Genomic DNA, 16698 nt, shown 5'->3' with positions numbered 1-16698 from the left:
TGTCCCATGAAGAATTTTCTACTTCGTTTTCTATACTTTTTCAACCATTAAGGTAACATATATCCTTTTTCATCTTTAATATAAACGTTTAAGTTCTGACCCAAGGTTCAGAGCAGGTAAAAGATGAGAAGAAATGTTTAGGAATAAACTAATCCTGTTTATGCTACCTGTAGATTCAAGTAAGAATGGCCAGCACAGAGCCAGTGCCCACTGAATGTGGGTTTCTACAGGAAAACAAGTGTTTGAATAATTTTAAATGGCAGAAAATCTAAAATTTATTTCTATTTTCCTGAATTATAAATTTAGAAGTTTTCCCACCATTTTCTTTCATTATTAATTCAGCAAACATTTTATAAAGATATGTTATTTGCATGTCATCTAATTTGAAGATACAAATGGTGTACAAAAAAAGTGGAAATCTTAATTTTCTAGAGTTTGGAGGGTTTTGATAGTCTTACTACTAACATTTGTCAAGTAATATATGAGATAAAATGAACCAGGATTTATCTGGGAGGTAAGAGAATGTCTCCTGTTGTTGTTTAGTCACTAAGTTGTATCCAACTCTTTTGCAACTCCATGGACTCTAGCTTGCCAGGCCCCTCTGTCCAAGGGATTTTCCAGGCAAAAATATTGGAGTGGGTTGCCATTTCCTTCTCCAGGGAATCTTCCCAACCGGATCAAATCCACATCGTCTACATTGGCAGGTGGATTCTTTCCCACTTGAGCCATCTGGGAAGCCCAAAAGAATGTCTACCAAGGTGTTAAAAGTCTTTCTTTTTTAATTAATTAATTAATTTTAATTGGAGGAAAATAACTTTACAGTATTGTGCTGCTTTTTGCCATACATCGACATGAATCAGCCACGGGTGGAACCTCTTTGTAGTCAATTGAGAAATGACTCTTATTCTCTCTCTCCTAATTAAGATCTTCCTGGACCTGGAATCTAGTTTTGCTAAGTCATGTTATTCTTTCTGTACTTCTGGATGTGTCAGTAAAGGATTCTGGTTACTAGTTTCTTCACACTGCAAGAGATATTTTCCGTTAAGGGGTTTGCCATTTTCCATAATTAATTCCTTAAAACCCATGCCCCCCAACCCCACCACCCAAATCATTCCGTTTTCGCCAACACCTAGTTCTGGGTTTTGGCCCTCTGGGCTACTATTTCAGAAAACCTAGTTGCTGTATCATAAATCTGAAAGACTTTGGGCAATAAAAAGAAAGTATGATGTGAATTCAAGAGTTAAGCTGAAGACAGGGAGGAATTGCTTTTATAAGGCAGTAAGTAGTAGGCAGCAGACTAAGTCTTGGCTTGAGTCTGAGTCTTGACTCAACTGGGTGATCTTGGGTGAATTACATTACTTCTTCAAGATTCAAGTTTCTTATTTTTTGATGATATTACTTGTTTTCCAAGGTTTGCACGAGAATCAACTGTAGTAAGGCAGGGAAAGTGCTTATCAAACTGTTTGGCATAAACTAGGAATTTAACAAATGGCAAATATAAACATGTAATGTTAATGAATATGTATGATATTTGCCATCATTACCACAATTTCTCTTCCTTTGCATATTCTCATATATTTTCTGGGCTGTACTCTTACTATTAATAATAGGACTTATAATAATAATACTATTTATAGATAGCATAATAATACAATTTATACATATCATTGAAATAATAACGTGTAAACTGGGAGCCCACTTAATTGCCAAAGTCATTTTTTGTTGCCAGGCAACCACAGAGACTTTTTCCTCCCAGCAACTTACCTATGTAAGGCCACTCCATCTTTACTGACCCCAAAAAAGTATGTGAAAAAATCAGTTAAGTTAACCATTAATTTGGCTTTGGATATTCAAGGGAAACTGGTCTAATTCACATTTTCAGAGTTTTATTGTAACTGATCACTTTTGCCTGATGTGGGTGATCTATGGTGTTACTATACTTGGAGCACATCACAGTGACCTACAGCAGGGGTCTCCAACCTCTAGGCTGCAGACTGGTACATCTTGTCCGATTAGCAGTGGCATTAGATAAGGAATAAAGTGTACAATGTGCTTCTAGATGGCGCTAGCGGTAAAAAACCTGCCTGCCAATGCAAGAGAACTAAGAGACACGGGTTCAATTCCTGGGTCAGGAAAATCCCCTGGATGAGGGCATGGCAACTCACCCCAGTATTCTTGCCTGGAGAATCTCACAGACAGAGGAGCCTGGCAGGCTACAGTCCATGCAGTTGCAAAGAGTTGGACATGACTGAAGCAACTTAGCATGCATGCCCACAAAATGTAATACATGTAACGTGCTTGAGTCACTCCAGAACCATCCCCCGCCCCCTGGGTCCATGGAAAAAATGTCTTCCATGAAACTAGTCCCTGTTGCCAAAAAGACTGGGGACTGCTGACCTAGGGCACTTAATTCCATCCAGGACATTTTTATTCATAAACTTGGGCTTGAGAGCTTATCTTTGCACAAGCTTTCCAGGTGCTTCTAATGTTCACTCAGGTTAGGGAAGCATAGGCATGGACTGTCCATTTTCCAGCTCTGTGTATGATGTAATCACTTTGTAATGGCAGGATCCTATGATGAATACTTAGAAAGCTCTTGATTGTCAGCAATTAAACAACCTCCAGTTATAACAAGTTTGTTTTCTTCCTGTTTAAAATATATATTTGTGACTCTTCAGGAACAGAAAAATGTTTTTATTATCTAAATCAAAACACAGCATGAGGTACTTTCCAATAAAATCAACTGTAGATTATACACAAGTCAAAATCATCTGCCTGTTTACTGAGTTCAAAATCCTTCTAGGCACCAGGAAAAAAGTTTAATTTAAGATTTTAATCTTTCCATATATTACAGGGTTTCTGTAATGGATTTTGTGCATCTGAAACTAAAAGATTGACAGGTCTGGATATTATAGATTTATTAACCATTGGTTACAGTGTTAGAGTTAGCACGTAAAGCATTTCTATGATATCCCTCAGGATGGGCTACAACGATTTCTACAAAGCCTGAGGTGGGTAAGGGTTAAGGTGACATTAAAAAAGCAAAATTCGTGTTTTATTTCACAATGATCCTTTTTTAAAGCAGAAACATTATACATTAAACATAGAAATATGATGCTGAACTCAAAAAAAAAGTCAAAATTCTAGGAAAGAAGTCTCAAAATTTACAAACCCAGTTTTGGAGTCTACAGTTTTATCATTTTGAAAGTGGGGGCCTTGGGATCTAACAGATCTTGGGACAAATACATATTTAAAATTTGTAGAGATGTGGATAGACCTAGACACTGTCATACAGAATGAAGTAAGTCAGAAAGAAGAAAACAAATATTATATATTAACACTCATATATATGGAATCCATAAAAAATGGTATAGATAAACTTAATTGCAAAATAGAGACACAGACATAGAGAAAAAACATGGATACCAAGCAGGGAAAGAGAGAGGGATATTATGAATTGGGAGATTGGGATTGACATATAGTCCCTACTATGTATAAAATAGATAATTAATGAGAACCTATTGTACAGCACAGAAAACTCTACTCAACTGTCTCTGGTGGCCTAAATGGGAAGGAAATTCAAAAAAGAGAGGGTGTATGTATATGTATAGCTGATGAATTTTTGTACAATAGAAACTAATATAACATTGTAAACAATTCTACTTCAATAAAATTAATTTAAAAATAATTAAAGGTAAAACTAATTATCCCCAAATTATCACTACCTATAGAATATCCTTGCCTGGAAAATTCCATGGACTGAGGAGCCTGGTGGGCTGCAGTCCATGGTGTCACAAAGAGTCTCACATGACCAAGAGACTGAGTGCAGCAGTCTGCACACATAGAATATTATACAGACCAGATAATATGTCAACTATATAAATGCTCTCATTTAATCATTACAATAACCCTACATGTGGGTGCTATAATTATCTCCATTTTACAGATGGAGATAATTGAGACTCAGACAAACTGACTTATTTAAGGTCTCTGGTCCCATCACTTCATGGGAAATAGATGGGGAAACAGTGGAAACAGTGTCAGACTTTATTTTTTGGGGCTCCAAAATCACTGCGGATGCCAATTGCAGCCATGAAATTAAAAGACGCTTACTCCTTGGAAGGAAAGTTATGACCAGCCTAGATAGCATATTAAAAAGCAGAGACATTACTTTGCCAACCAAGGTCCGTCTAGTCAAGGCTATGGATTTTCCCGTGGTCATGTATGGATGTGAGAGTTGGACTATAAAGAAAGCTGATCGCCAAAGAATTGATGCTCTTGAACTGTGGTTCTGGAGAAGACTCTTGAGAGTCCCTTGGACTGCAAGGAGATCCAACCAGTCCATTCTAAAGGAGATCAATCCTGGGTGTTCATTGGAAGGACTGATGCTAAAACTGAAACTGCAATACTTTGGCCACCTCATGCGACGAGTTGACTCACTGGAAAAGACTCTGATGCTGGGAGGGATTGGGGGCAGGAGGAGAAGGGGACGACAGAGGATAAGATGGCTGGATGCCATCACCAGCTCGATGGACATGAGTTTGAGTGAAATTTGAGAGTTGGTGATGGACAGGGAGGCCTGGTGTGCTGTGATTTATGGGGTTGCAAAGAGTCGGAGCGACTGAACTGAACTGAACTGAACTGAATAGATGGTACAAATATATGAAGTTGTTTATATGCGGAAACTAAAAAAGTGCTACAAATGTATTTATTTACAATGCAGAAATAGAGTCACAGATGTAGAAAACAAACTTAGGGATACCAAGGAGAAAAGGGAGGAGAGGGACAAGTTGGGAGACTGGGAGTGACATATACATACTACTGTTTATAAAATAGATAAGTAATAAGGACCTAATAAGGACACAAGAAATTCTACTCAAAACTCTGTAGTGGCCTACATAGGGAAGGAATCTTAAAAAGTGAATGTATGTATATGTATAACTGATTCATTTTGCTGTATAGCAGAAACTAACACAACATTGTAAATTAACTATACTCCCAAAAAATTTAAAAAAAAAAGAAAGAAGTTTTCAAATCCTTACTGAGTGTAAAGTCTTAAGATTAGCAATGGCAATTTAGGTATGTCATAATGTGAACATTACAAGGAATTTAATATACCATGGAAAATTCCTGGCTGCTTGGCTAGGAAGCCATCAACTTTACTTATCACCCTGAACTTTCATGTTCTTTGAGAACCTGGATAGTAGAAGACCATGGACCAAATTTGAGAAGTCTCCAGGCAACAGGCTGAATCTGACCTTAGGCTGGCTCTGTGATGCCTCATTTTACTCTGTGGGGCAAAAACATCACGACACCATGAAAATGCCATGGAGAAGCACGCTAAAAAGAGGCAACATAGTCACGCTCTTCCATGAAGAGAGAAATCAATTCCATAAGAGAACATGTCAATTTGCAGATTAAAAATATATATTTATCTGGCTGCCCTGGGTCTTATTTGCAGCACGCAGGGATCAAACTCAGGTCTCTTGCACTGGGAGCATCAAGTCTTACCCACTGGATCACCAGGGAAGTCCTTAAATTTATATATTTTTCACAGTAGGAGATTTGGGTTTTCCTCTGTTAAAATTAAAAGCAGAGTTCAAGAATATCTATGCTTCTAAAACTGAGATAAGGATTACAGCACTTGGTGACACATTCTGGTGCTATTGATTATCTCCTGATTTGTTTAATTTAGTGTGTTACATATTCATTTTAAAACAAAGGTGAAAGGAATCATTTATATTTAACAACTAAATATATTAAGCACCTTAGGTTTTCTTTGCTTAGAAAGTCTTGAGAGATTTTTGTCTGTGGATGTGACTCAAAAAAGACCCTTTTGTCTTTGTTCTTAGATTATGTTTTACTTTGTTCTTAAAACCAACAGCAGAAGGATGTTGGTTCATGAGAATTTAAGTTTTATACATTTAGGCCTTTATGTTATGTTTATGACTATATTACCTAGTTTTGACTGAATCATGTTCTATTCAATGAAAAATAAGTCTTTGTTAATTATTTTACAAAACAGATCTGTTGATAGCCAAATGACTGTTAACCAATTATTTTCAGTACCATGTAGAAAGGTGGCTAAAGTTAATCTGATGGGGACAACAGGGTTTTGTGTTCATTTCATGTTTCAACTTCATATTAAGACTAGATGTTCAAAATAAAACCACATATCTTCAAAGTGCATAATACAATAAAAATCAGTTTTAAATTTTACTGAAACAAAACTTCCATATACCTTGCATGTTAAAAGACAAAGCAAGAAAATTTCACTGTAATCTTTAACCCACAGAGTTAATGCAATCAGAATTTTGGCTAAGGATGATTATTACATTCCAAATAATAATGCACTAAACTACAAAAGCAACCCACTATTCAGTCAATGGTTTGATGGAGGCTACAGAGCTCAAAGAGGTAAAATTCAGCTACCACAACTGGTCACAACTGAAGGTATATGGGTGGAGTGGTCTATTTTTTTCTGAATCCCCATTCACTACTATAACACCAATGATTCAATCTGAGGGATCCTGCAGAAATGAATGTTCAAGGTAATTCAGACCTATATGACTTACCTTGAATATGTATGAACAAGAAGAGATATTTAGGTGCTGGTATTTGAAAGTATCGCTTTGATAGAAATGTATATATCTAAGCATCTATATATCTTTATCTGCACACCTACACCTATATCTATCTGTATGTATGTATATAAATGCTTATGCATATGAACACTTGTGAGTGTGGTTTGGTTTATTCTGTTTATACTTATCCAGAGACAGATTGTGTCCTTCTGACTTAATCCTATCTCCAGTTAATTTCCTCTAAAATGTTTTATACACACGCACTAGTTCTATTTCTTACCTGGTGGCGTCCAAGCTACAAATATGGAATAAGGCCCGATTACTGTGATGTTATATGGAGGGTGGATTTCTTCTGGCGTTAATATAGGTGTCTGTATAACGTACTCATCACTTGGACTGCTGCCGCCTCCAGTTGTGGCTTCTAACTTATAAACATATCTATATTTCAAAAAGAAAGAATTATGATAAAGCAATGCAGAGGGAACTGAACATCGATTGTTGAGTTTTCTATCTATTGCTTAGTCCTAAATTTGTGACAAACTGCAAAACCCTGCTTCCTATTCAGAAACTTTACTATAGAGCTTATAGTTTTCCTACCACAGGCATCGCTCTCTCCACTGTTTTGGTCCTTTTCCCATTTTATTTTTAACCCTTGAGTAATTAATTGCTTTTCTTAAACATTTCAGGAAAGTCTTGGAGTGTGCCGGTGGATTGTGGAGGATTCAAATCAATCTTCTCCATCTTTAATGGCTTAGAGTTTAGGGAAGTATGTTTAGAGAAAGATGTTTCTAAATTGATCTGCTACTCTCTACAATAAAACTAAATTGAACTCTACTCCCTGCAATAAAACATCTGTTGATCCAAGATATATTTTATCTCTGCTGAGAAATGAATGGGAATGAATTGCAAATATGTGGAACTTTCCCCCAAAACCACTCATGTCTATACATAGTATCACAGGTAGAGAAAACACTATACCAGAAATAAAAGCTGTTGATGTAAAACAAACCTCTTTAAATCTCTTTTCTTGCTAGTTTAGGGATGCATGTTTTTGATAATTTAAAAAATTTAATGCTTTGTATATTTTATATACTTAAAAGTTCTCATGTCAAATAAAAGGCTAATTATTTATTTACATTTTAAAGGAACTTCACATCCTCTGAGGACTAGTATAATGAGCTAGTGCTTGGGTCTTCAGTCTGAAATAGATTAAGAGATCTCGTTAGCTATGGAATAGCTAATACATGAGGAGAAAAATCAACCAATTGATATAATATTGTTTCAGTTGGAGATGGACTTGTTCTTGATCCTGGAAAAATCTAAAATTCTCACTGTATGACTGGTAAAGTTTTCTTTTAGTTTACCTGCTGTTGGGCTCCAGGTTTTTATCAGTGAAGTTCTGTTCCTCACTGCCCCCCAGGAAAATCAAGCTTCCATTACGACTCAATTGATATTGAGAAATGAGGCCATTGGGCTTTTCTGGCGGGCTCCAAAATAATTCCACTGTCGTAGAATTGACGACAATGTGTCGAGGTGTCACCCAAACTCCTGGCAAAGATAATATGATGAATTTTTATTGTTAGGATAAGATAAGCATATTATCAAAAGTCATACCATCCCCTCACATACTATGATATTTTTAATCTGTTGATAAAAATATATATATCAAAAAAGTATATATATATCACGGTGAGCAACAAAAGTACATTTTATTTGCTTTGGAGTTAAGATATATAATTGGATGCAAATATATTTTTTAATGCTTTAATTATTATTATTATTATGAATTACGTTTAGAAAGTGCCCGACAACTAGGGGTGGAAAGTTTCTCTATGTTGGCTGTTAATCTGAGTGTCATGAAGGCCTAAGAGACTATCTAGGGATTCTCAACTTTGATGCCTATTTACTTGGAATCATAATCCAGTGTTTGCCTGAATTCTCAAATTCAATGAACAAGCATGCTTTGCATTTCTGACACTGCACTCTGATTCTTTTTTCTGGCTACTTCTTTCATTTTCATTTACTGGTTTCTCTTTCCTTCTTGTACTCCAAAATGATGTAGTGCCTTAGAGAACTAGACTCTCTACACTTCCCTGTCCTCACCTTTCCTAACACTCTCTTTGTAGATGATCATTTAGTCTCAATTTTAAACATTGTCTATATGTTGAGCACTGCCCGATGCCCAACTCTGTGCTAAAGCTCTCTCCTAAGTGTCACACCCTTGAATTCTACTCTCTAACACTACCTCCAGTTTTATGACTAATTACATTTCAAAAACCTAAAACATCTAAAAATGGAACTCTTGGTTTTCTGGTCTACTATCCATTTGTCTTCCACTCTTATCCAACTATTCATTTTCTTGGGGAAAACACAAAAAATTATCCTGGAGGCTTTTAGCTTTTCACTTCTAAATGGAATCTATCATTGAGTCCTGCAGATTCTACTCTGAATGTGCACAGTCCTTATATTTTTACCTCTCTTGATCCAAACTACATTTCTCCCTCTCATGAACTCCTGTGATAAAGTAGTGTCCATGTTTTAAATCTTGTCCATCTTTATTTCATTGTAACCTTTATAAAAGTATATAAAGCATGCATTTAAGCTTATGTAATCTGCGATTCATGGGGTTGCAAAGAGTCGGACACGACTAAGCGACTGAACTGAACTGAACTGAACTGAATCTTCGTAAAATATACAACTCTTCTGAAATTGTTCATAGAGTGTAATTCCAATTCCTTATGATTACCTGTATGGTCCTTCATTTTTCTGGCTCTGGCCTACCTGGCACCATTCTCTCTATCATTCACAAAACTCCAGCCACACCACATTTCTAGCCTAAGAATGTTTCAACTTCTTTCACACCACTGAGTTTTACAGTGACCTGTGTAAATATCATCTTATCGGGGGGGCTTATTTGACCACTATTGCATAACCATAACTTTCACACAATCCAAAGTGATCCCCACCTTGTTCCTCTTGATCATATATATATACTCTTTTCTATTTTCCTCTCAATATGCATAACATCATAATCTTTTTATATCATCATTATTTTCATGTTTTTATGACTATTTCTCTCTCCTGCTTTTAATACAAAGCTAGCCCCATGAAGGCACAATGCCTAATAAATATAAATGAATAAATTTATTGAAAATATATATCCTGCAAATTATTATACTTATGGAATGCAAATATGACTAAGATATGGCTCATTCTTACAAGGAATCGATACCCTTCTGTATAAAAGATAAAACGTATATACAAACAAATGTAATTCAAGGTCAAACATTTAAGTACTCTTTATAAGTATAAAAACATATTGATGAGAACCTAGCAATGAGAAAGATCAATCTCCTATTTCATGTTGTCGTCTGTTCATGCTCTGAATAGACACTGTAACTCTCTTCTTCAGCTTTTAAAAACTCATTTCAATATTAGGTTCCCAATAATCAATAGTTTTTTTTTGGTAATTAATTTATTTTTTATTGGAGGCAAATTATTTTACAATATTATATTGGTTGGTTTTGCCATACATTGACATGAATTCGCCCTGGGTTTACATAAGTTCCCCCTCCTGAACCGCCCTCCCACCTCCCTCCTCCCTTTATCCTCCCTCTGGGTCATCCCCACATGCCAGCCCCGAGCATCCTATAACATGCATCGACCCTGAACTAGTGATTCGTTTCACATATGACAACATACGTGTTTCAATGCCATTCTCCCAAATCATCCCACCCTCACCCTCTCCCACAGAGTCCCAAAGACTGTTCTATACATCTGATTGATTGTATCTCCTGTGTAAGTTACTCAGTAAAGGGTAAGATTTCAACACTTTTATAAGAAAAAAAATCTCAGGGCATTCAAATGCAATTTATTTGCAACATTCTGGAAGAATCAAGATAGACTTAAACATGGCTCAAACGTACTGATTTTCTAAGAACAACCTACATCTGAGAAGAAAGTAGTTCATTTTGTTCTCACTTTATGTTAGATACTTGGACAAATATACAAATCATAACATACTTTTATGTCTGGGTCTCTCTGCCAACAGCTGCTAAATGACTCAACCAACTAATTAGAGTTTTGATTTAAACATGATGTTAATTTGTTGATTTAAGAGATAAAGTATAAAGCTTTGGTTCATAATCTGCTCCCTGCAGTCCTGTTTTTCTCGCCTTGAAGGATGTTTTAAAATATCACTACTGTACTAGAAAAGACTATTGCTTAGTTTCTGTTTTGAATCAGTCTGTGTAGCCTGTAGGTAGAGAGGAGTCAATGAAATAAAATGAAGCCACATTTTGGAGTTGCTTATGTTTTAAATAAAACTTGAGTTTTATATTTATATAAGCTGGAGAAAGCTCTGTCAATTTGCTAATAACCCTGTATCCATTGGTTTGATCTATAAGATGAAATTGGAATGCGTGAAAAACTAATAAGTGCTCTATTTTTACTTTTGAACTGTGGTGTTGGAGAAGACTCTTGAGAGCCCCTTGGACTGCAAGGAGATCCAACCAGTCTATCCTAAAGGAAATCAGTCCTAAATATTCAGGTGAAGGACTGATATTGAAGCTGAAACTCCAATATTTTGGCCACTTGATGTGAAGAGATGACTCAGTGGAAAAGACCCTGATGCTGGGAAAGATTGAAAGCAGAAGAAAAAGGGCAAGACAGAGGATGAGATGGTTGGATGGCATCACTGACCCAGTGGATATGAGTTTGAGCAAGCTCCAGGAGTTGGTAATGGACAGGGAGGCCTGGGGTCGCAAAGAGTTGGATATGACTGAGCGACTGAATGGAACTGAACTGAATGATGTGGAGACACAGAAGTGTCTTGGCAACTGCAAGAAATCATTGATAGAAGAAGACTTGCCTTTGGTGAGAGGTCTTATTAAGTCTCATGTGAAGACTCTACCTCCCTCACAGAGCCCTGGGTCTCAGTGACATCAGAAAACCACTCGACACAATGGGAGGGCAGAATTGAGGCAATTTAAGAGAAGGAAATGGATAGTCATGGGGGAAATCTTCTAGAAGTGGGGTGGGGAGCAGGTAAAGTAGCTGAGAGGCTTAAGGGGGAAAGGTCAGAAGGAAACCTTGGTTGCTCTCTTGATATAATAGCTGCTAAAACAGGAACATGTCTACTGGATTTGTTTTAACTTAGTCTTGAGTGAAATGCAATATTACCCATTTCTTAAATCCATATGAATCGTTCCAAGTAAAAAATACCAACAATTTTTGTGGATTGGCTTTCCCTTGGAAGTTAATAAAAAGAACCAGTTCTTTATTGGCTAATGTCAGAAATACATTGACTTCTGGACTGTTTGATATTTGTTCATTTGTTGATTTAACATTCTATTCAAATGTGTCATTTTTTTGTGTTGAGCACTGTGGATATATGGGTAAAAACAAATAGCCTTTATTCTTCAAGGAAGGATATCATGAATAAATGTGTTAGTCGCTCAGTCATATCCAACTCTTTGTGACACCATGGACTGTAGCCTGCCAGGCTCCTCTGTCCATGGGATTCTCCAGGCAAGAATACTGTAGTGGGTAGACATTCCCTTCTCCAGGGGAACTGTCTGACCCAGGGATCAAACCCAGGTCTCCTGCATTACAGGCAGAATCTTTACCATTTGAGACACCAGGCAGCAATTCTTAAAAGAGAGCAATAATCCAGTTCAAGCTCTTTCCACTACTTGACTAAGGGTACAGTGTTTTCCAGGAGGCCAAAATTATAGAGAATCAGGACCAGCTTACCAATGATGTCATAATATGTTTTAGCTTCTTTTTTAAATAGATTGAAAATGACAGACATAAGGAACTCTCAAGGTGGCTGTGAACAAATGCTTCCTTTAATTCTCTCCATATCCACTTAGACACTCAAACGTTAGACCGTCAAATTATGTCTGATCACTCAACTAGGCCTTTTTAAAATTAGTTACACTTGGATTATTAATTTAAGAGGATATAATATGTTTATTTCAACTTGAGCAAAATAACACAACTTAACGTTACTGCTGCTTTGTTCCCTTACAAACTCCAAGTTAAGCACTCAGACTACATTTATTTCTCATACAAGTTATTCACAATTGGCACTTATATAGCCGGAAAATGGATTCTAAATCCATGTTCCTTCTGCAGAGGAAAGCCCATTTAGTTTACTGTTTCTTTGCACAGTTATTTGTGTTAAAGGAAAGGTGAATAAAGTTAAAAAAACAAATCAAGTAAAACATTTCTCATCTCATACTCCCCAGAGCTGTTGAAAGCTATAATTTTTAAGTCATGAAATCTGAGCTCTTTCAAGAAAATGTTTTTTGTTTTGGACATAGTGAGGGTAGAGATCCATATTTCCTAAGAATTTAAATATATGGATTGGATGAGCAAAATGGAAAGACCCTGTTCTTCTATCAGGCTTGAGTTTCAGCCAAAACTGATTGATAGATCCTTTAGAAATTATCCATTATCATCAAAGTATCCATTTGATAGTTTACCTTTCCAAAAAATCCACTGCTGGTTTCTTCCTTTCAAAGGAACACTAAGCTTTTTGACATGAAACATTCTTTATATAGAAAACATCATTAGTGAATTCCTGGTGAGGAGCCATATGCCCCATATGTGGAATTTTCCATTTTATTCCCCATTTACTGGTAGGAAGTTCAGGTCTAATATTCTGAGGTACAACAACCCCTTCATTAGAAGAGTAATGGACAAGTAGTTCAGGACTCTTTGATGAGCATTAATACTACATTTCTGTTCAGAAGCTTATTTATGCCTCTTGTTTCCCCACATGGAAAACAGCAGATAATGAAGATTAACAAAATAATTAGTTGATCACTAGCCCAAGTTTCTGAGCATATTTTTCTTCTAAAAGTAAATTATACTCTCTGTTCTAGTTCTTAACCCACAGACCATTGTTATCAGGTAGATATGCATGCTTCCAGAATCTTTCCTATGCATTTATCTACAGAAACGAATAGAATTTTCTATGTGTGGCTTTATACATAAAGATGCCATATATTACACAGTTCTATAACTCCACATTATATGTACAGATCACCTTGTTTCTTTAAATTGATGTAATTCCATAACAGGAATATATCTGAATAAATTTAGCAATTCCCCGACTCAAAGACATTTAGATTGCTCCCAATATCTTGGCATTCAACAACAACAATAAAGGCTTCAATAGACATCCTGGTACATGCCTCCTTGTGCAGTTGTGGAAGTGTTATTTTCTGGCATTAGATAATGAATTTGAAGCTGCTCTGTCATGGGGAATCAACATTTTACATTTAACAGACATTGCCAATTTGATTTCTAAGATGATGGTCCCACTTCCCAATCCCTAAAGCTGTGTTTGATAGTGTATTTCTTCCATCTGTTCACTTGTCAAGTTCCTTGATCCTTGTTGTCCATCTCAGTAGGCATCCACCCTCTAAGATCTTTCTTGAAGGCCCTGATGGGTTGTAATCTCTCCCTTCCAAAATTAACTTGAGCATTCTGTTCATTAATTCTCTCTTAACATCAACTCTAAGATTCTCTCTCTTTATGTCAATTTGGTTACTTACCCTATCACTTCTACTTTATTGCAAGTTCTTGTGGGCAGAGAATATTTTTATCAGCTTCAACATGGACTGTGGTATTTGTTACATTTTAGCTGCACTGGGAATATTTAACCTTTGATTTTTGGAGGAATTTCATATCCAAGTACATAATATCTTTTTTCTTTCAAGGAAAACCACATCTAAGGAATTGAAAGCAAACTGCCTTGGGAGATTTATAGTTTAACTAAATTTGAAAAACAGGAAGCTAGAATATTATTTTGGATCCATATACTTTATTTCTTCTTCCTTGTTTGTTATGATAGAGTTTATAGAGTTCATATCAAAATACCATATGAAAACTTCTTTTTCCCAACCATGGGTATTTTTTAATTACCTTGAGGGGCTGCCTGCAGAGTCTGACCTAGAAAAGGCTCACTTGAAGTGCATCCAGCAGATGTACAAGCTCTAAGTGTGAAGCTGTAGTTGGTGTATGGCTGGAGACCTAGAAAGAGCAAACAAGAAATCAGATACCTCTTGAGAGGATTATTTATTATCAGGTAAACACTAGCAGTCACATGCAGAGTTGCAGATATGATATCCAAAAATTTTAAGAACAGAAAACACTCCAAGGGGGAAAGGAACTTCATAAGCAGCTCAGTATTAAAAGACATTTCATTTCTCAACTGATAAAACAATAAATTCTAAGCCTTCAAAGAGATCTGAAAATTCTCGTCATCCATCCATCCATCCATCCATCCATCTTTCCATCAATTCCCCTGTACTAGGTATCATTGAAGAGACTCCCCTGCCTAAATGATCGAGGTGCTCCATCTCCCAAACAACCTATTCCATCTCTAGAGAGCTCTAGAGTCCTCTTTGTTTGGTGCGAAAGTCCTTCTTTATATTGTGGTGAACTCTTTCTAACACATCCACCCACTAGGGACACAGAGAACAAATCTAATTTCTTTTCCACTTGACAGTTCTTCAAATATTTGTAGACAGTTATCAAATCCCCCCTGAGTTTTCTCTTCTCCAGGCTAACCATCCCAGTTTCTGTAACTGCTTCTTATATGAACAGGGGCAGGGAGGAAAAAAATAAAAAGGTTAGAGTCAACATTTTTAGCCCCAAGCCATATTCAGCTCATATTAACTTTTCTTTTAACTTTGCATTTCTTCACCATATATGCTCCTACTGTACCATCTCACAATTCTGTAGTTTCTTGCAAGGCATGTTGTTTTTGTGTTAACACATAGATTAGACATATTATGAAGAGGGAACAGTATTTACTATTTCTTTTATAATAAGATGTATGATGTAGCACAGTAATTGCTCAATAAATTCTCAGGAAAAGAAGGAAGAGCAATCCACTGACAGCAGACATACTGATTTCTGTTGGCAATCCACAGATAACAGTTAAATATTGTTCCATGTCCATTTCAAACTCCCTAGGTATCCTTTCCCCCGACTGTGCCCCCTCCATGCCCCCCGTAACCATAAGTTCATTTCCTAAGTCTGTTTCTCTTTTGTAAGTTCATTTGTATCACTTAATTTTAGATTCCATATATAAGGAATGTCATTTTGCTATTTCTCCTTCTCTGTCTGTACACAGACAGACTATATTTAAAATGGATCACGAACAAGTTCCTACTGCATAGCACAGGGACCTCTGCTCAATGTTATGTGGCAGCCTGGATGGAAGGGGGAGTCTGAGGGAGAAAGGATATATGCATATGGATGGCTGAATCCCTTCCCTGTCCACCTGAAACTGTCACAACATTGTTAATCAGCTATAACCAAATACAAAGTAAAGTTAGATTTCACCACTGCATGGTCAGTGACCTTTCAGAAGTTACTTAGCTTCATTCTGCTTTGATCTACTGATCTGTAAAATAAGGAATCACTGCATCTAGTCTCTAAGGCTGTTGAGAAGTACTTAGGGTAGTACTTTATTTTAGTAGAAGCAACTTTAAGACTCAGCAGCATTCAACAAGAATACATCAAGGCTAACATCCTTCCCTTGACTCCTGGGAAAAGTAAAACAAAGCCAAAGCTTTAAAAATATTTTCTGATAAAATAACAGGACAATATCTATGTCAAATAATTGGGCTAAGTTACAACATGGACCCAATAAATTTCTATACTTATATTTTTATGAATTTTGAATTATATTTTCACATATTCTGTTCTTTTGGTGAGCGGACTCTTCTTTCAGACATTTATGTGTCACTCTGTCATTTTACGTATATCTGTTCAAATGCTATATTTTAGAAGATTTTGGTCAGTTTATCTACACACAACAACCAGTACTTTTTATCCTCTCAAATTACTTTCTTCTTTAATAGCCTTCCACACTATCTGATGTTTTATTATGTTTGTTTATTTATTGCTTGTCTCCACCTCTGAGACATAAGCTCAAAAAGAACAAGGACTTGGTTTTGCCCACAACTGTATCCTTTGAATAGTGACAGGCACAAAGTAGGTGCTCGTTAAGTGAAGGAAAAATTTAATTAACTAGTTCAGTTAGAATTGGAGCAATAGTCTGGCTTCTCTGCTAAAGCCATAATGTTCTGTA

General features: G+C 36.4%; 1 protein-coding gene across 1 annotated transcript in view; it reads right to left on the bottom strand.

The window, feature by feature from the left end:
* The window catches only part of USH2A (usherin), a 969245-nt gene that overhangs the window by 166354 nt on the left and 786193 nt on the right, over nt 1-16698 (bottom strand). Inside the window, exons 55-57 of the mRNA XM_055419911.2 lie at nt 14520-14627; nt 7949-8132; nt 6865-7022 (exon numbers count right to left, since the gene is read on the bottom strand). Of these exons, the coding sequence (XP_055275886.2) occupies nt 6865-7022; nt 7949-8132; nt 14520-14627 (450 nt within the window). The remainder of the gene's footprint in view (nt 1-6864; nt 7023-7948; nt 8133-14519; nt 14628-16698) is intronic.

This window comes from Moschus berezovskii, chromosome 17 (assembly GCF_049115385.1).
Source record: "Moschus berezovskii isolate FMDL1 chromosome 17, NW_MosBer_1.0, whole genome shotgun sequence".
Lineage (NCBI taxonomy): Eukaryota > Metazoa > Chordata > Mammalia > Artiodactyla > Moschidae > Moschus > Moschus berezovskii.
Note: the sequence above shows the minus strand (reverse complement) of the source record. Positions and strands in the feature narration are given on the sequence as shown.